We start from the raw sequence: 21,381 nt of genomic DNA, 5'->3' as shown, positions 1-21,381 counted from the left end.
CAATGGTTGGGACTTCACCTTCCAAAGCGGGGGATGTAGATTTGACCCCCGGTTGGGAGCTAAGATCCCACATCCATCACAGAAAAAAACCAAGAATATAAAACAGAAGCAATATTGTGAGAAATTCAATAAAGACTTAAAAAAAAAAGTCCACATCAAAATGTGCTTTAAAAAATAGATAGCCAGCAGGGACCTAAAACATTAACTAATAAAAAAAAAAAAAAGAAATGTGGAAGTGGATGTAAGATTCTAGCTGTCCTCTCTGAGGCCAGACATTAAACAAATTTCCCCAAATATAACACATGACACCTTCTTGCAACATTTTAGGGGAAGAAATACAGTTTTCATGAAAAGTAAGTTATCTATATTAACATGTAAAGGGGTAGTTATTAAATGAATGAATATTTTTTAAAAATTGATTGAGCTGAATACTTATAATGTGATCTTTTCTATTTCAGGCTTATAACTATAAAAGGTTTTTAAAAGTTCTATTTTTATTGTATAGACCAAAAATTATTTTTAAATGCATAACTTTCACAATGTTGTTAGTCTTACTTTTTCTATGAGAAAAAATAATTAAAATTTTAATTCTTCACAATGCTAACATTCAACACTATTTCTCCAAAACTGAACTTTCGTTTATTCATTCAAGCATCTACTGGGTGTTAGACAAATAAACAAAACCGAACTTTTGTTTATTCATTCATTAAGCATCTACTGGGTGTTAGACACTGTATTTAATGCTGGGAACCCAGCGATAAAAGACCTAGTCCTCAACACTGAAGTGCTTACTATTCATCAAACTTGGGTAAATAGATGCCTAAAGAACAAAACTGGGCAGCTTACAGAGAATGCTTGAAATTTTGGAATAAACATTAACATTTTCAACCACAATTAACTTTATTACAGGACAACTAAAATGTCTTCATGTTGAGCCATATACATCCATTTTATGGAATCGAATGTAAATTTTATATATATTTAAAGCTAAGATAGTGAAAGTGAGAGTTGATCAGTTGTGTCCAACTCTTTGCAACCCCATGGACTGTAACCCACCAGGCTGTCCATGGAATTCTCCAGGCAAGAATACTGGAGTGGGTAGTCATTTCCTTGTCCAGGGGGTTGGTGGCTCGGATGGTAAAGACAGTAGATATGATGGCAAGTTCTAAGTCCAATACGATTTCCTCGGCCATTGGATGTATTCTTCAGAAAAGTTTAATATCTATTACCCATGCCTATTACATAACATTGTACTGAGGTTGGCAGACCAATGCAATTAGAGAAGACAAAGAAACATATAACCTGTAAAACCGTGGATCATGTATTATTGCTCTCAAACAATCTAATGTTACACCCAGAAAATCAAACTAAAATTTTTACAGAAACATAATAATTCACAGAGGTACCAGAGCACAAAATTAATATATAGAAACCACTAGATGCCACTAGAAACCACTAAAGGATGAGACTTTTAAGTTCAGTCTTAAAAGATAAAGAGAAATTAGGCAAGGAAGGGTTAGGAGGAGAGCCATGAAAGGAGCAGAAATGAAGTACAGCTAGGGTGAAGGCACAGAAATATGGAAGAACATAGCATGTGGAAGAAACCAAAATTGAAGAAAATGCAGTAAGTTTATGATACATATAAGTAAGACCTGTGAGATGAGACAAGGAAAATAGGTAAGGGAGAGATGCTAAGGGCTCTGTTCAAGGAACATAGATTTTACCTTAAAGCCAGCAAAGATTTTGATGTGAGGTGTAATGTCACAGATTTGAATTTTAGAGAAGCTGTTCTAGCAGCCTTGTAGAAGATGGATCAGAAGGGACTCAGAGCTCAAGAGCAAGTAAGGTTTACTGCAAAAGCTGAGGAGAGAAATTATGATCAGGGTTGGAACTAGAGCAGTGGGTGCTGTGTGGAGAAGAGGGAGTTGGCTTTGAGAGACTTCTAGAGGTAGAATGACTGAATTTCACGACTTGATGACCACATGGATTGAAAGAAGAAAGAGAAGGAATGGAGAGCAACCTCTGTGTTTCTAATTTTGGTGATTATCTGGTTGTTTCTAGATTTGGATGGTGGTATAAACAGTCTTGATGGGAAACACAGCAGGAGCAGTGGACTAAAGAAACCCTGTAGAAACGACTGTAGTTATAATAACTATATTGGTTTTCAAATCAAGGTCCTTTTAAGAGCATATGGGTCTTGACTACACCTCGTTAAGGCTGCTAATTTCCATATGAGGAAGTTTTCATAAATTTTACAGTCATGTGCTCATCGAGTCAATAGCAGTGAAAAAAATGGACCCAAAGTCACGTCGCTAAGTGACATTTAGTCACACTATTCTGCAAACCAATCATCTCTCCAAGATCCTATTTTACCTCCTTATAGTGCAATGATGGGTTTCCCAGGTGGCTCAGCTGGTAAAGAATCCACCTGCAGTGCGGGAGATCCGCGTTCGATTGCTGGGTTGGGAAGATACCCTGGAGAAGGGGACGGCTACCCACTCTAGTATTCTGGCCTGGAGAATTCCATGGACTGTAGAGTCCATAGAGTCACAAAAAGCTGGACACGACTGAGGGACCTTCACTTTCACTTTCATAATGCAATGATGAATGCACATATGGAGAAATACTGAAATGTTTTATTAATAACTGAAGCAAAGTAAATTATATTTAACACTATGTTAATATTAAGTATGCTACATCATACCCAATTCTTGGTAAAGTGGGAATGATTCATATGTAGTACAACAATAACTTTTATCTTAAATGTGAAACAGAACAGTTGTCATAGAGAAATTTCCCAATGATACCTAAAAGCATTAATATGAGACTTAAAATGACCAACTAACAGAAAGATATTGAAAGGAAAGCTTACTTGAAGTTCAAAATGACTGAAGACCAATAATTCCTAAATAAAGCTATTTTGGACTTCTGTTGTAACAGTTCTTAAGAGTATAAAATTAAGTATAAAATGAATTTCCCATTACAGTGAAAGAAATTACTGAAGGTACTAAAAAGACCTTGTAATAAAACACCATTTAACTATTTGATGACAAATTTATACAAAAGAATTATGAATTTTTATTCAATCTTCATCTAAAAATAATCAATATGGAAGATAGTATGGAGATTCCTTAAAAAACTAGGAATAAAACCATCATATGACCCAGCAATCCCACTCATAGGTATATACCTTAAGGAAACTTTTTCAAAATTGAAAAAGACACATGTATCCCATTGTTTTTTGCAACACTATTTACAATAGCTAGAACATGGAAGCAATCTAGATGTCCCATCGACAGATGAATGGATAAAGAAGTTGTGGTACATATACACAATGGAATACTACTCAGCCATAAAAAGGAATGCATCTGAGTCAGTTCTGATGAGGTGGATGAACCTAGAACCTATTATACAGAATGAAATGAGTCAGAGAAAGATAAAATACCGTATTCTAATACATATATACAGAATCTAGAAAAATGGTACTGAAGAATTTATTTATAGGGCAGCAATGGAAAAAATGGAAAAAGAGACATAGAGGATAGACTTATGGACATGGGTAGAGAGGTGGAAAGGGTGAGATGTATGAAGAGTAACATGGAAACTTGCATTACCATATGTAAAATAGCCAATGGGAATTTGCTGTATGGCTCAGGAAACTCAAACAGGGGCTCTTTATTAATCTAGAGGAGTGGGATGGGGTGGGAGATGGGAGAGAGGTTCAAAAGGGAGGGGATGTATCTATGGCTGATTCATGTTGAGGTTTGACAGAAAACAAAATCCTGTAAAGCAATTATCTTTCAATTAAAAAATATATTAAAAAATATAGGGCCCTTAGATTATCTATGTATCTATATCTGTTTCTATTCTCCTTAATGTCATTTGAGATATCAAATAAGCTTCTACTCAAGAGTAATAAAGAAGAAATTCACTTAAGTAATATTTTCCCTGGGTTGAAATCCGTTAAAGGAGTTAAGAAAATTTAACTAGAGGGACTTCCCTGGTGGTCCAGTGGTTAAGACTGCATGCTTCCATGTTGTCAGTTTACCTGCCTGAAATATTTTCAGACCTAGTTTTGACAGTTTCTACATTATGTTAAAATGAATTTTTTTTTTTTTTTTTCCTCCAAAGACTCCATGCTTCCAATCCTGGGGACATGGGTTCAGTCCCTGGTTGGGGAACTAGGATCCCCCATGCTGTGCGGTAGGGCCAAAAAATAAATAAATAAAATAAATTTAACCATAAATTTATTTATCCTGATTGCTACCTTTTCTTAGTAATAGCATACTCAAAGATATATTTTGCTATTTACCCTGATTGTTACCTTTGCTTAGTAATAGCATACTCAAAGATATTTTTGCTAAAATCAAGCCTTATCAGCAGAAAGACTATATCCACCCAATAGCCTTACTCTATTTGACCTGAATCATCTGTGCTAATTAGCTTGTTATATGATGCCAGGCAGGGAATCTTACTTCTTTGAGGCCTGTTTCCTCAACTGTAAAATTAGTTGTTCAGTAATTTTTTTAAAAGAGACATCACATACCTGTATCACTCATAATTAATCACAGCACTAATTCTCAAGCAGGGGGCACACTAATATGCCTGGAATGGGGAGAAACAACATGGTTTGAAAAACCCCACTAACAACTCTGATACCAAATGACCTAGATTCTTACCACTCCAAGTGTGGTCCTAGAACATCAACATTGGCATTGCCTGGAAGCGAAATGGGAAAACTTGCCCTCCAGCGTTACAACTGAATCAGATTCTGCACTTCAACCAAAACCTAAACCAATCGGTATACGCATTGATGTTTGTGAAGCAGTGAACTGGTGCTTCTAGCTCCAGCATGTCCTAATTCCATGATTTCATAGATAGATTCATCAAGGGCAATCAATAAATACATTTATCAGTAGAAAGCCCTAAGGAGAAAAGAACAGTAAAGATTAGAGTAGAAATCAATAGCAAATAAAACTACTGAGAAAAATCAATGAAACTCAAAGTTGACTCTGAAAAGATCAGTAACACTGACAAATGGATAGACTGCCCAACAGAAACAGAATTACTAAAATGAGAAATGAAGAGGACACACTACTATTGACCTCACAGAAACAAAAAGGATTGTATGGGCAGTTGTATGCCAACATATTAGATAACCTAGATAAAAAGGACAATTTTTAAGAAAGATAAACTACCAAAACTGGCTCAAGAAGAAACAGAAAATCTGAATAGAACTATAGTAAGTAAAGATATTAAATTCATAATAAAAAGCACATCCCGTAAAGAAGAAGCCAAAACCAGATTGTTTCACTATTGAAATTTACCAGACATTTAAAGAATTAATGCCAATTTTTCACAAACATTATATGAAATGTCCAGAAGAGGCAAATCTATAGAAACAGGGAGTAGGTTAGTATAGTTGTCAGTAACTGGAAGGAAGGGTGAATAGGGAGTGAATGCTGATGGGTACAGAGTTTCTTTGTAGGGTGATGAAAATATTCTGGGATTAGACAGTGGTGATGAAGCCACAACTTTGTGAATATACAACAACCACTGAACTGTACAGTTTAAAGTGGTAACCCTTAATGATATGTGAGTTATACCTCAATAAAGCTTTAATTTAAAAAAAAAAATTAAAACTTAAGACATAATAAAATATAGCATATGGATCCTGATTTTAAAAAACTGACAAGCACTTTGAAAATGGGCTGAATAGTACATACTATTAGGAAATTTTTGTTAATTTTGTTAGGTGTAGTACTGAATATTTACAGGTAATAAGCCAATGTTTAGAGTTTGCTTTAAAATACTCTAGAAAAATGTGGGGGTGATAGATGAAATAAGATCAGCATACAGTGATAATAATTGAAGCTGAGTGATGGAAAAGTTAAGAGTTTCTTATGTTACTCTCTCTACTTTATGTACTTGGAAAATTCCACAATTAAAAATAGTTTCTGCTTTCTCTTGCTTCAGGTCATGGTTTACCTGCTAGACTCCAGTAAGAATTCAGTGCTGTTTTCTTCTTCCCTGAACATAACCAAAAAAACCCCTTTTGACTGCCATTAGCATTGAAATGAATGAGTATTTCTGGATATTTAGTATTCCAAAGCCACTCACCGGTATACTCTTACTCATTTTTAGTCAGGTACTGTGAAATAAAGCGATCAATCAATCAATCTCTCTCTGTCCCCACCTCCTAATACAGAGCTCTTAAAATCTTAATAACTTCCCAAGTGATAAGAGCCATAGGAGCATCTTTTGTTATATTCTGTTTCTCTCTAGTTCCTGAAATAGCTCCACATCAAAGGTAAAAGGAGTACCTTTGTTATTCCTAACAACTTCCTCTCAATCAGAGTTTATGCTAGTGAGGTGAATTTTAGAAGGCCTCCAAACCGAGATGGGGGGTGGGGGTGTTGGGGGGGCTGGTGGCCAGGGGAAACCAGTGGTGCGATAAGTTGGGACTTTCAGCCATCACTTCCCACCTACAAATCCAGGGAGGGGAGGGGGCGGGAGATTGGAGAGTGCAATCATAAGAGTAGCAGTAGTAGTCGCTCAGTTGTGTCTCAGTCGTGTCTGACTGTGCGACCCCACAGACTGTGGCCCACCAGACTCCTCTGTCGATGGGATTCTCCAGGCAAGAATACTGGAGTGGGTCATCATTCCCTTCTCCAGAGGATCTTCCTGACCCAGGGATTGAACCTGGGTCTCCTGCATTGCAGGCAGATTCTTTACCACCTGAGCTACAAGGAACCAGGTTTTAATCAATGATTAAATCATAATCATTTGAGGCCTACATACTGAGGCTCCATAAAAACCATAATGGAAGGGTTCAGAGAGCTTCTGAACATACTGAGGTGATGGGAGGGTGATGTGCCCAGAGAAGGTATGGAAGTTTTGTGCTCCTATGCGTCTCTTTCATCTGGCTGTTCTTGAGTTGTGTTCTGTTAGAACCCACCTGTAATCTAGCAAATAAACTCTTCCTGAGTTGTGTGAACTGGTCTAGCCAATTATAAAACTTGAGGAGGGGGTCATGAAAACCTCTAACTTCGAGCTGGTGGATCAGAGCATGGGTGACAACTTAGACTTGTGATCTGCGTTGAAAGTCAAGGGGCGTCTTGTGGAGCCTGTGTTAACCCCAGAGAGATAGAGTCCGAATTGAAGTGATGTTGGAGAACTGGTGGGTGTGAGAAAAAGAAAAAAACCCACATTCAGAGTCAGAACACTGTGAGCAATAGAGGAAAACACTGCTTTCTTTTAGGTAACCATTTCTAATTTTTAAAAGATGTTCATTTCTAATCCAGCTTGTCCAAGAGTTCCCTAGGAAATCACACTGATCTCCTCTTCACTGGGCTCCCAGTAGGATACTATAGTCAAGTTTAGTTTCGGCAAGTTTCCCAGGCTTCTTCAAGTACCTTTACCTGAAGAATTCCTTCCACACCACTGAAGAATACCCAGATTATTTCTGGGAACATCTAGAAGTTGGGACAATTGTCAATCTTCTTTGTTTTGATGCAACATAAGAAATTTAGGTGTTAAGTACAAATTCAAGAGTTCCCTGCTCTGCTCAATTTATTCCACAGAAATAATTTAAGTATTAGGGGGCACATTGTGACTTAGAACAGTTAGATCTCTGATCTAGAAGAGTTAGAGCTGTCTTTCTCACATCCCCTGAGTGATGCTGGGGAAATTTCTCATGTCTTTTTATCTAACTTGTAAGATACGGAGAGAGGACAATCCTTCTGGGACTTCCTGCACTACTGTAAGTCTTCATGGGTTGTATCAAGACTGCCAGGCCCTGATTGCTCTATTACCCAGGCCACTTCCTGGGGTTGCTTCTGCAACTGATCATTGTGAGACATGATGAGGCTTTACTGCTGCTTCCTATAAAAGCATCTGTTCCCCAAACTCAGTGTTCCTCAGCTGCAACATAGAAACACCATGCACACAGCATCTTCCTGATGCTCCCAGGTGCAACTCTGATGCAAGAGGAACTGATACTAATGTGCTGATGCTCAGGCTGCCCACTGTGTCGTGGATAGTAACGTTTTTCATTGTGTCCTTTACCAGTATCCAAGAAACAGTAATAGGATGGTTTTTTAGTTTGTAAGCAGAGTAAATCCCAACCTTGACAAAATACAGGCATAATCTCTACCCTTAATTTAACTTCCTGGAATACTGTATACTCATGCTCCAAATGAGACAATACCAAATCAATATAAAGATAAAAGCATGATAACTGCAGTACAGGATTTGAGGCAGAACCTAAATATGAACTCACAGACAACATGGAAGAAAGTATTCCACGTGGTGGGAATGGGTATGTGAAATGAGGTGAGGGAGATAAGAACACAGTGGGGAGCACTCTCTTCTTGGTGGGTAGAGTTAAATGACAGGTCTGTAACACTAGACCTGAATATCCAGGAAGCAGGCAGTGGGAACCCACTGTGGGTTCTGAGCAGGGAAGTCATATGATTAAAACACTGTTTGAGGATGACTGCGTGCGTGCTAAGTCACTTGTTGTGTCTGACTCTTTGCGACCCTATGGACTGTAGCCCACCAGCCTCTGTCCATGGGATTTTCCAGGCAAAAATACTGGAGTGGGTTGCCATGCCCTCCTCCAGGGGATCTTCCCAACCCAGGCACCAAACTCGCATCGTTTACATCTCTTGCATTGGTAGGCAGGTTCTTTACCATTAGCATCACCTGGGAAGCTCCTTAAAAGGATTATGCACAGTAAATTTGAATAATTTGGGGGAGAGGATCAAAATGGCTTAACTTGAAGAATCGTACCTGTTAAGGAAACAGGAGTGAAGAATAACCTAACATTTTCACCCTGTGAGCCTGGAATACTGTGCTAAAAATGGAAATGAAAAACACTGAATAACTGTTTTGGAAGTAAGGGGTTAAAAAAAAAAAGGACCCAATGATGTGGAAGCATTCTATAATAATTTTTATCACACAGTTATAAATACGAACTAAAGTTTGGGGTTGGATAATTACTAGCAAAGGGATAATGGGTGCAATGATTAGAAATAAGATGTTTTCATCAGAGGAGATGGTCTAAAGCAAAATAGAAGGATGCAAGATCACTGGCTCAGCCTGTAAAGGGTGCTGGAACAGAACGCAACATACTGGCAATGCTGGAAGAGCTCTTTTGCTTATATCTTGGTAGCAAGAGCTAAAATAGATATATAACAGAGAGGCAGTACAGGAAACTGGACTATCAAACTAAAGTTCACAACTCCTTAGTGGGGTATAAAAAATCGATTTATTATAGTATGTCTCATATATTAAGGTTATGTGTTGTTTTAAGAAACTTTTGTAGAAATCAATGATGTGTGTGTGGAGTTCTGATGAAAAGTATTTTTGAGAGTCAACTAGGTTTGAACTTTGGTATAGTGGGTGACACAGCTCTGAAACTAGTTTGCTGGCATTTGAACTTCCCTTAGCTGTGTAACCCTAAGCAAGTTTCTTTTTTCCTTTCTTTTTTTTTGGCACTTAACCATTTTGAGATAATTGTAGCTTCATAAGCAGTTGTAAGACATAATAGAGAGATACTGTGTACACTTAACCTAGTTCTCCCAAAGGTAAGATTTTGCAAAAGTAGAGTAACTTATGACCAGGATGTGACATTGAACTGTGTCACAAGGATCCCTCATTTTGACTTTTTATAGCCACAAGCATTTCCCTCCTGCCTCCTACCCTGTTATAACCCATGGCAACTACTAATCTATTTTCCATTTCTGTAGTGCTGTCATTTCAAGAATGTTATATAAATGGAATCAAACAATATGTAACTTTTAAAATTGGCTTTATTTTTTTGTTTTCACTCAGCATAATTCTTGAGGGATCCATCCAGGTTATCAATAGTTTGTTCCTTTTTATTGCTGAGTAGTATTACACTGTGAAAGTTTCTTAACTCTGCAGGCCTTACTTCTTTTATCCATAAGATGATGATAGGGTTCTGAAGATTAAACAAGCTCATGGGTGTTAAATATTTAGAAATGCTTAGGCTGTACTAAGAATAAAAAATTGTTAGCTTTCAAAAGTATTATGGTCCTCCATAGATAAATTACACAATTTTATTTAATTTAAAATAAGTCTTCAGAGACTGCCCTGGTGGTTCAGTAGTTAAGAATTTGCCTGTTAATGCAGGGGCTGCTGCTGCTACGTCGCTTCAGTCGTGTCCGACTCTGTGTGACCCCATAGACGGCAGCCCACCAGACTCCCCCGTCCCTGGGATTCTCCAGGGAAGAACACTGGAGTGGGTTGCCATTTCCTTCTTCAATGCATGAAAGGAAAAGTGAAAGTGAAGTTGCTCAGTCCTGTCGGACTCTTTTCGACCCCATGGACTGCAGCCTACCAGGTTCCTCTGTCCATGGGATTTTCCAGGTGAGAGTACTGGAGTGGGTTGCCATTGCCTTCTCCTCCAATGCAGGGGATTTGTGTTCAATTCCTGGTCCAGAAAGATACCACATGCCCCAGAGCAACTAAGCCCATGTGACAAGTACTGACCCCATGTGCCCTAGAGACTGTGCTCCACAAGAGCAGCCACTGCAATGAGAAACCCAAGCACCGCAAGCAAAAGAATAGTCCCTGCTCACAGCAACTAGAGAAATAACACAGCAATAAAGACCTAGTGCAGCCAAAACTAACTAAATAAATATTGAAAAAAAAAAACCTTCATTGAACATATGTGTGATACAGTACTGAAGGTGAAGGTGAAGTTGCTCAGTCGTGTCCGACTCTTTGCGACACCATGGACTATAGCCTACCAGGCTCCTCCGTCCATGGGATTTTCCAGGCAAGAGTGCTGGAGTGGATTGCCATTTCCTTCTCCAGGGGATCTTCCCGACCCAGGAAATGAACCTGGGTCTCCCGCATTGCAGGCAGACGCTTTACCGTCTGAGCCTCCGGGGAAGCCCGATACAGTACTAGATGCTAAAACAAATCTCTTAGATATATTCCTTCCATTTTTCAAAATGACGGACATCAAGTCTTAACTCATGAAATACATCAAGGGACCAGTAAGCCATCTTGATCAGGTATTATTTCACATAAGTATATTATTTCCCTAATTCAAATAACATCCCAGCCACTCCAGTGCTCAAAGAGATGAGTAATCTGGGTAACTGCAAATATACAGAATCTGTTTAAAAGGTTTGTAATAAGTACAGATAGGAATTCAGTATTTAGTGAGAACTAAAGAGGGTAAACCATGTGCTTTTATTATTTCATTTAGTCTTCATAATCTTTTAGTGAGTTTCAAAACTTTTCAACCTGAATTAATAGCACATATGAGATGATATGTAAGATAATTGACCAATGTTGTAAACATGATACAATTCTGTCCTAAGAAGACATTTCATATTCTACCAGACGTAAGTTATAGACATGTTGACTGTAAAACCAACCATCACTGTAAGAAATCAGTTCACCGGAAAAACCTTCAATCTTGCCAAAATCAAAACAAAACACAAGAAAAATCAAACACCAAAATGAACAGTTAAATCTGTGACCTCCTAGAGTTTGGTATTTTAAAAAGCAGTTTTTCAGGAAAATGGAAGCTAGTGTTAACACTTTGCCTATTAAAAAGCCACCTCTTTTGACACAGCCATAATAACTGATAAGAAATATAATTAAAACAGCTTAGCAGTGAAGGGTCTCCTGAAAAGATCTGAGCCTACATACATCAGTAGCTTTCTCCAGGTCTGACTGCAGGCTCCTCTCCCAACCCTGAGCTGCTATGGTTGTTATGTGTTGGTAATACTCCATAGTGAAAGTCAAAGTGTTAGTCACTCGGTTGGGTCCGACTCTTTGCGGCTGTGTGGACTGTAGCCTGCCAGGCTCCTCTGTCCATGGGATTCTCCAGGCAAGAATACTGGAGTGGGTTACCATGCCCTCCTCCAGGGGATCTTCCCGACCCAAGGACTGAACCAGCGTCTCCTGCATTGCAGGCAGATTCTTTACCATCTGAGCCATCAGGGAAGCCTGACTCATAAATTCCAGTATTTCATACAACTGAAATGAGACACAAGATGCAGAAAATTCTATACAAACGTAAGGATGCAATGACTCAAAAGAGTTAACAAGTAAAGCCATTTTCCTTCCTTGACTCTGATTTTCTTTTTTAAGCTGTATTGCAGTAAGACTTTCCTGTAAATAGGTTCTTGGCTAACATTACCATATTCCACTTTACTGGTAGGGATCATCAAAGTAATACAACTCACATCTTCTTACATGCACCCTTATATTCATAGCAGCATTATTCACAATAACCAAGAAATGGAAGCAACCTAAGTGTCCAACAACAGAGCAATGAATAAATAAGATGTGGTACATATATACAATGGAATATTACTAAGCCATAAAACAGAATGAAATAATGTTCTTTGCAGCTATAAAAAAAAAGCACAAAATAATGCTATTTGGTTTCAACTAGAGATTATCACACTAAGTCAATCAGAAAAACAAATACCATGTGACATCACTTATTATTTGTGGAACCTAAAATATGACACAAAGTAACCTATTTATGAAACAGAAACAGAATCAGGGACACTGAAAACAAACTGGTGGTTGCCAAAGGGGAGGGCCCTGGTGGAGGGATGGAGTGGGTGTCTGCGATCAGCAGATGCAAACTGGCATGCATAGAATGGATAAACAACAAGGTCCTCCTGTGTAGCACAGGAAACTATATTCAGATTCCTGTGATAAACCATAATTGAAAAGAATATGAAAAAGAATATGTGTGTGTGTGGGTATGGCTTCCCATACCCACACATATACATGTATGGGCTTCCCTGGTGGCTCAGATGGTAAAGCGTCTGCCTACAACACAGGAGACCCGGGTTCGATCCCTGGGTCAGGAAGATCCCCCGGAGAAGGAAATGGCAACCCACTCCAGTGTTCTTCCCTGGAGAATCCCATGGATGGAGGAGCCTGGTGGGCTACAGTCCATGGGGTCGCAAAGAGTCGGACGCAATTGAGCAACTTCACTTTCACTTTATATGTATAACTGAGTCACTTTGCCATACAGCAGTAATTAATACAATATAGTTCAGTTATACTTTAAAAAAATTCATATCTTGGTTTTTTTTTTCCCTTTCTGATTTCCCCTCTAACGATTCACAAAAATTTCATCAAAAAAGAAATGAAAAAGAGGAGGCTGACTCACACAGTAGGCTTGATCTTACAGCAGTAATTCATATCAAAGAAACAGAATTTTGCCAAGACTAAGTCATAGAGAAGAAGTCTATTAAGAAGGACACGGATTTGTTGGCCTTTATGTATGAAGTCTATTAAAGGAATCAAAACCTTAAACCTGTTTAGTGTCTGGTAAATAATAATCATAATCAAAATGGCAGCTAACATAGCAGACAGTACTCACGCAATGAATCAACACGGCTCTCTTTTTTTCCTCATCTAGAAACTCTCAGGACTAGATAATACTGATCTGTTTTTTTCTTTAGAATACATATAGCTAATTATATTAAAAGTAAAACCTAAGACAGAATAAAAAGATAGTTTGATTCTAGGAAATGGCATGAAACTCAGGATAACTGACTCACTGAAAGTAAAGTGCTGAAGAAGAAACTATTGGGCATCAATGGAGAGAGAAACTGACTTATATTTTTGTTCAGTGTGACCAAATCTACCAAGGACAATACTGTCCCAAGCTGATATGAGTACCAAGAATTTTAAGATGATCTCTGCTCTCAAGGATTTTACACTTTAGCTATGAATGCAAACACACAAGAAGGAGAGAACAAGAAAAAACCTTAAGCTCCAGGTTCTGCAGGACTTGAGTTTATGGATAAATGAACTGTGTCAAAGCTGTCAGGGAGTGCTTCCGTAGAGTTCTCATGAAGAGACTGGGGGTGCGGAGCTGGGGGCAGGGAGAAGGGGAGTGAATGTTCTGGTTGGGATGTCACGGGAACAAGGCAGGAGAGGAGGTTGAGTGCAGCTCATGCAGTCAGTGGAAAGGCCAGTGTGGGCAGAGCGGTGGGTGGTCGTGAGCTAAGAGAATGTACACTGAAGCTGGGGAGCTTTCAGTTGCCCAGCCAAAGTGGAAGTAAAATGATATAGTGAAGTGGAGCCAGACTTCAATTTTTCTTATAAAAAGTGTAGATCACCTTGAGCTCCTTAAAGTAATGTACTGATTATGGAAGAAATAATTACTGGTTTGGGAGCCTTCATGCATTAAAATGTATGTGCTACTTGTCAAAGAAATTCCACCAGAAAGGAATGCTATAAGATGACTAAGCTCAAGGTGCTTACTCTGATGGAAATCTACAAATCAGAGCAACATTCCAGACCAAATACTTGATGTTCCTGGGGTCTGTTTTTAAACTGTTTGTGAAATTCAAAGAAATAGGTGTATATATATATATATATATATATATATACACACATACACACACACACACACACACACACACACACGTATATATACATTTTTAAATGAATGATATAAAAACATTTACATTTTCCTAAGAAACAAATGAAAAGACAGAAAAAATTGATACAATCTTGAAATAAAGTCCCCTTTGAACATGTCATTTAACAAATATCCTGAAGGAACAGCATAAACATATATTAATGCCACTTTACTTGGAACCATAAAGATTTTAAATGCAAGACTCTGAAAACCCTACTCCTGTATGAAGCACCTGCATGGACAATCTGGCAAACAAGCTTACTGCTCCAGCTACTGTCAATGGGAAATAAAACCTAAAGTAGACACTTCCTCTTATGGAAAACGATCAAAAGGTGGTTAGAAAATTAAAAGAAAGAAAGGAAAAAAAAAAAGGCTGAAAGATGCTGGTGTGGCACGCACCTTCTGTATCATCGCGCATTTGCTCCACCAAATCTGTCAAATCCTCCCAAGAGTCTTTGCAAACGGCAAAAAGAAAGGAAAAGAAAGATAAAATGTCATGCAAGCCAAGAAAGAAAAGTGTTATCAAAAACAAGGTATCAAAAGGGGTAACTGAAAGGGGGATTCCTAGAACTCTTTGGGCGTAACCAGGAGATTAGCAGTGAAAAGTGCTGGGGACGTACCCAAGGAGCCATGCGACACTAACCAAGCAGATATATCAACTATGACTGTTAAACATGTCTCAAAGCTAAGATTAACAATTTCAAAGCTTCTCATCAGAGGAGAGAAAGATGTACATCCCATAAAAAGTAACCGATTTTTTTTCCCACCGAAAATCAAGATTTGCATTCTTTAATATTTATTTTGACCTTCCGTGAAGCTAAAACACATGTGGAGTGTTTTTTAGACTCAGGCCAAATATTATGATGGAAATCTAGTGACTTTTCTTAAAATAAATGGTGGCTTAGACAGTAAAAATAAAGAACAATCTAAATACTTGTCCCAAGCCCTCCACCCCGATGGTTCTCTTTCCTCAAAACAAAAATAAAGGAAAAATTGCTGTTAAAAATAAATCACTTATAATTCAATAAAGATAAGACGTTGACTCAATTTAATGTATAGTACTCTTTCCTCTTACTATAAATTCAACGTTTTTTAAAATTAAATTTGATTAGCACATAGTTGCTTTACAATGTTGTGTTAGTTTCAACTGTACAGCAGAATGCATCAGCTATCTGTATACACAGCCTCTTTTTGGATTTCCTTCCCCACTATAAATTCAATACTCTTGTATACAGAATATTCCATGTGAGGCAAAAGGACAAGAATGTCAAGATTTCAAATATAAACGATACTTCATTATAGTTTCTTCTAACAGTGTCTTAAGCTGTAAGATCATTATCTGTTCTATAAAATTTGAGAACCTACAGAAATTAAAAAAAAAAATGGATTAGCTTCATCCTTCAGAAACTGAAACCATTACACACAACTGCAACATTCATACTTAAACTCACAAAATCATGTGAATTTTATATGTATAAATACTTAGCAAATAAATGTAAGTTCTCAGAGGATAAAGCATAGCAAAAATAAGAAAGTGAGCAAAGAATATTTTGCCCATGATAAGCCCTCTTTCTTAAAAAATTTATCATGGAAGTCAGCGTTGGATCTGAAGCAATAACTTGAAACAACCATCTAGAAAAAGAATTTATCATTTGTCCTTTTCTCACAAGTTTATTAAATTATCACTGTAATTAAACTGGTTAACTTTGGTTCTCATGTGGCATAGTGATTTTCAAGCGGCGTGTAAGGGTACATTCCAGTGTCAAATATATGGTCAGTTATCCTGTAAAAATGTACCAAAAAAACCAAAAATATATAAAATTTAAATTTAAATTCAGAAAACAGGGAAGCAGATGGGGATCTAGTAAGGTGATATGTGATTAAAATGGAACGAAAACTACATATAAAAATATTATTGTTAGGTCAGACCCAAAGATAGCTAATATAAAAAGCAAGCAAGTATCTCTATTCTATTACATTTGTATTGTATTTCCATTAATGACTTTGCCCGGGCTCACATCCCAGCTCCACCCCTCACTGCCTGTTATGACCTTGGTCCAGAGACTTCATCTCTTTTTCCTGAGTCTCCTCATCTATAAAACACAGACAAGAACAGTATCTATCTTCAGAACTGTTGCAATGAGTAAAAGAATAAACATCAGTCCAAAATCTTTTATCTGGTTATTTTCTGGCCAAATGAACTTTGAAATTCAGAATTTTATTTTTTTAGAAAGGTGAAATGGCAGTACTGAGGCCAACAAACACGCAGAACTAGCACGGCCTGGGGCAGTGTCACAAGCAAGCACATTAGTATTTCTGCAGGAAATGAATGGATATTCAAATTAAACAGAATCAATCAAGACTATAAATAGCCTCAAGTAAATTTAGGTCATATTTCAGCACCAAATAAGTTCAGGCAAACTTATGAAAAACGCTTTCAGAGCTTTTACTGGATTTTATGATTGTGGATCTGTACGTGTTGAATACTCAGAAAGTGTCTCATACAGAAAAAGCACAATTCTATTATTTTACAATGAATTTGTGTTAAAATACATCATATACAGACATCTTTGCATATATGATTTTCAAGTATAATCCTCTGAAAATATAATGTGCCACAGATTTATATTGTGTAGGCTTATAGATTTGTAAGAACCTATTTTTCTAATAATCATGATATTTTTCTATATAGACTTGGACTATTCTTATTTTAGCCTGCATTTCTTTAACCAAAAACTACATTTGTCACCTAATAAAAGTCTATCTTATTAAGCAGAATATAAAGAACCTCCAAGATCTATGCAAAGAAGAGCTCAGGAAAGTGAATTTCTAGGTAGAAATGGGTGGTGGGTACAAGGGGTCTCTCTGACTTTCCCTTGGCATGTCTCATCTAGAGCACTTTTCTGCTCCATCCAGACTTACTCTGTTTTGTTTCTAAAACAACACTTAAAATCATGAGTGCCAGAGTGATAGAATCAGTTTAAAAGAGACAGCCCTGCTCCCTGGAAGGTAACAGGTATGTGTTCTCTTTTTAAAGTTGTTCCCCACTTTACCTTGGCATGCTCAGAATTGTACTGTAATAAAGAATGCATACCACAATATTCTTTTATAACCCCCAAAGAAGAATTTATAAAAGATTTCTTTAAAAAATTGTGCCCTCTGGAATATGTTCAACTTGTTAAAACAACAACAACAAAAGCATCTAATATATGAATCAAAGAGGTGGGAGGCAGCAGAGCCAACTCCTGTCTCTTTCCCAGAACATTTCCTTTTTTGAGGAGTAGCAATTTGTTGCCTCGAGTATGTTTCACCTGATCTAAAAAGCTATATTACCTTGAATTTTTGTCATAATACATATTCACAGATTGCAAAGAAGAGTAATATAGAGCCTCACTGGTTGATACAGAAGATAAGGTCTGGATTAAATTTTGCTCTCGATAAAGCATAGTTCAGAGCTGTGGAGATCAGAATTGTGCCAGATGTGCACTCTAAATGTCGAGTGGTAAACGGCTGCTTCCAAAGTTACGCTAGCTACTCAGTTCTCACTCAGAACACTGACTCACAAGGAAAGGGGTATGGATTGTCACAGGGTTGCTGCCATGAGACCAACGCAACATCAGGACCACCACTCCACTTGAAACACTTGGATTAATTGGCTAAAAATGCTGCTCCTAACAGACTCTATCACCTTATTTTTAAGATCCATTTGAATGAAGACATACTTTAAGTCAAGAGACAAGAGACAGGCTGCAACTGTACAAAGGCCCTGAATTTTCAAGGAAGCATAGCTTATTTCCTGGCTAAACGAGCAGACTAATTCACTTGAATTAAATATTTAATTTAGTCATACTGTAAGACAGTTGCTCTTATGGTACATGGTAACTCAATGATGATGCAGTGTGTCTGGGGAAAGAGGCCCTGGCTTTGATGTTGGCTACTCCTTTTCTCTCTCAACGATGGAGCGGGCGGGGTAGGGCTGCAGCTCCCTCCCTCCTGAGAAGCGCTGGAATAGCCACAAAGTGCCTCTCCACTGTTTATGTACCCATGCTTGTGAGATCTCTCTTCTTGACATATTCTCTCTTCAGTATTATTACTATGGAGTCTGTAGTATAGACAACTGAGTTACAGCCTAGTTTAGAGACAAGTTACACTGTCTCCTTGAGGCTAGGTGTGTTTTCTTTTTTCTTTTTATTTTATTGAGGGTATAACTGCTTTACAATGTTGTGTTAGTTTCTGCTATACGATGAAGTGAATCAGCTATATGCATACATCTACCCCCTCCCTCTTGGGTCTCCCTCCACCCCACTCAATTCAGGTCACCACAGAGCACTGAGCTCCCTGTGCTATACAAAAGGATTCCACTCATATATATGAGTCAATATATGTTTTTCTCTTTCTGACTTACTTCACTCTGTGTGACACACTCTTAAGTCCATCCAGGTCTCTACAAATGACCCAATATCGTTCCTTTTTATGGGTGAGTAATATTCCATTGTGTGTGTATGTATATATACACACAGACATATATATATACACACACACAACATCTCCTTTATCCATTATCTGTTGATGGACATTTAAGGTGCTTCCATGGTGTCTTTGATTTAGAGTGTTACTTTTTGAAAGTTTATTACAGTTTCTTGAGGGGAAATCCTTCCTGAAACCCAATCACTGATCACAAATAACTCTTTGAAGTACTGTTGTGAACATAATTGTTACTTAAGAGTACCTGTACTTAGTGTATCATAGGTAATAAATGTCAACTTTACATTTACAAGAAACCAATGCATACCCTGTATTTTGATTTGGCTACAGACTGGAGTCCTCTAAGTATTTGCCATACTTATTTAAAGGAGATAGAGAAGACTGGATTGAAAAAAAAAAAATAAACTAATTATTAAACATAGAGAAATAACATAAGTCAATGTTAAGTAAACCAAGGACAAATTTAGCAACTGAGGCTCTGTTAAACTAACAGTAATTGGGTTGGTAACATAATAATAAATATTAGCAAAGGAGCTATCAAGCTAACTTATCAAGCTAACAAAAAAAAAAAGCTAAGAGGTCCTGTTAGAATTAACCAGTAAGTTAGGCCAAGGTCTATTTTATTCCCAAAGTATAGTTAAAAAAAAAAACAAAAAAAACTATTAGCAGGGAAATACAAACAATCCTGGAAAAAGTAAAATTAAGTTATTGTGATACTGTGATTTATAATAATAAATATCCTGGAACCAAATATTTGGTTTTAATTTCCAGTTCCTGACACAGGCTCCTGAAATCTTATAAACTCCTAAGTGATAAGAACACTAGAAACATCTTTTGTTCTAGTGAGATTACTCTGGGGGTCTCTCAAATGGGAGTTGGTTCCCATAATTAATAGTTTGGAATTATCAGCACCCCACTCCCACTTCTCTGGAGAGACAAGAGGGGCTGAAAATGGAGTTAATAATGGGTCTTATCCATATGAGGAAGCCTCCTTAAAATCCCAATAGTATGGGGTTCGAAAACTTTCAGGTTGGTGAACATATTCATGAACCAGGAGGGTGACGTACATCAACTAGAAAGGGACAGAAGCTTCTGTGCTCTGGGCCTTCCAGACCTCACTCTACATGTCTCTTCATCTGGCTGTACGTTTGTATCCTCCAACACATCCTTTCATAAACTGGCAACATAAGTAAAGGTTTCCCTGAGTTGTATGAGCTGTTTAGCAAATAACTGAATTCAAGAGAGAGAAGGTCATGGGAACCTCCGATTTGTAGCCCAGTCAGCTAGAAATGGTGGGTAACCTGGGGACCTGTCACTTGCAGCCAAAGTCTGTGTGTGGTGGGGGTCAGGGAGTATTCTTGAGGATCTGAGCCCTTGACCTGTGGGATCTGATGCTATCTCCAGGGGAACGGAGTTAGAAATGAGTTAAACTGTGGGACACCCTGCCCTTGTTAAAGAATTGCTGCTATTGGAAAAAATCCCACATATTTGGTGATAAGAAGTGTCAGAAATGAAGAGTTTTTGTGGACCTCAACTGGGTAGCTGCTGTCCATAGAACAGGACACGGTGACATTCTCAGATAAGACAGAGTACATATCAGAAATATCCTAACTTTCACACCTCTAGAAGAAAGAAAAAAGAAGCCCCAGCAGCCTTTTTAACCCCAGAAAGTAAATGCTAGCAATCTTAGAGAAGCACGGAATTTCTCAGTGTACAATCAGAAGTAAAACTCATCCTCTTCTGCATAGAACATTGTCACTAGCTTAAAGAAAACAGAAAAACAGATAAAATGTTATGTAGTTTACAGCTACTGGATCAACTATCCTAAAAAACCACACTGTTTCCTTGGAGAGTTGAGATTTTAATCAGTGTGAGAAACCACAACCAACTACAGCAGTCACAGACAAAAATGAGTTGCAAGGAGGTAGCCAATGGGAACATTCATGATACCATGGCATTAAAGTTTTGTAATGTTTATGGCAGCTTGGAAATGTGTATAAGAAATTAAAATACATTACTACTTGAGCCAGAAATTCCACTTCTAAAAATGAAAATTGTTCAAGTCAGAAACACAATGATATACCAAGAATGTTTGTGGTAGCCTAATTTACCTAAAATAACCTAAATGCTTGTAATAAGGGAATAAAGAATTTATGGCACATCCAAACAACTAAGGCATTAAAGGAGGTGGTACAGATTTGCATCTACTGATATAGTTGTAGGCAGGTCACACAACTCAGGTATACACACAACTTATAAGATTATGTGAGTTTGTAAATGAACTCCATGGGTATATACTGAAAAAGAGAATCTGGTTACTAAATCCTACTAGTGGTTATTGATAGGTACTAGAATTGTAGATGAATTCTGTTTTATATTTTTTACTTTTCTGTATTTTGTGACCTTTTAAATGTGAATATATTATTTTTTAACTAGAAAAATCAAGTTGTTTT

General features: G+C 37.6%; 1 protein-coding gene across 15 annotated transcripts in view; it reads right to left on the bottom strand.

Moving 5' to 3' along the window:
• Positions 1–21,381, bottom strand: part of RUFY3 (RUN and FYVE domain containing 3) — a 93,119-nt gene that overhangs the window by 39,681 nt on the left and 32,057 nt on the right. For 9 of the 15 annotated variants that reach the window (XR_003511544.1, XM_027544677.1, XM_027544679.1 and 6 more), the window contains exon 2: positions 14,843–14,896. The exons of the other annotated variants lie outside the window; for them this stretch is intronic. Coding sequence is in view for 8 of the 9 variants with exons in the window: in XM_027544677.1 (XP_027400478.1) it covers positions 14,843–14,896 (54 nt within the window). In the remaining variant the exon portion in view is untranslated. The remainder of the gene's footprint in view (positions 1–14,842; positions 14,897–21,381) is intronic. 15 annotated transcript variants of the gene reach the window in all.

The sequence above is a fragment of the Bos indicus x Bos taurus genome, chromosome 6 (assembly GCF_003369695.1).
Source record: "Bos indicus x Bos taurus breed Angus x Brahman F1 hybrid chromosome 6, Bos_hybrid_MaternalHap_v2.0, whole genome shotgun sequence".
Lineage (NCBI taxonomy): Eukaryota > Metazoa > Chordata > Mammalia > Artiodactyla > Bovidae > Bos > Bos indicus x Bos taurus.
The sequence above is the reverse complement of the archived record's forward strand: the minus strand, read 5'-3'. Positions and strand labels throughout refer to the sequence as shown.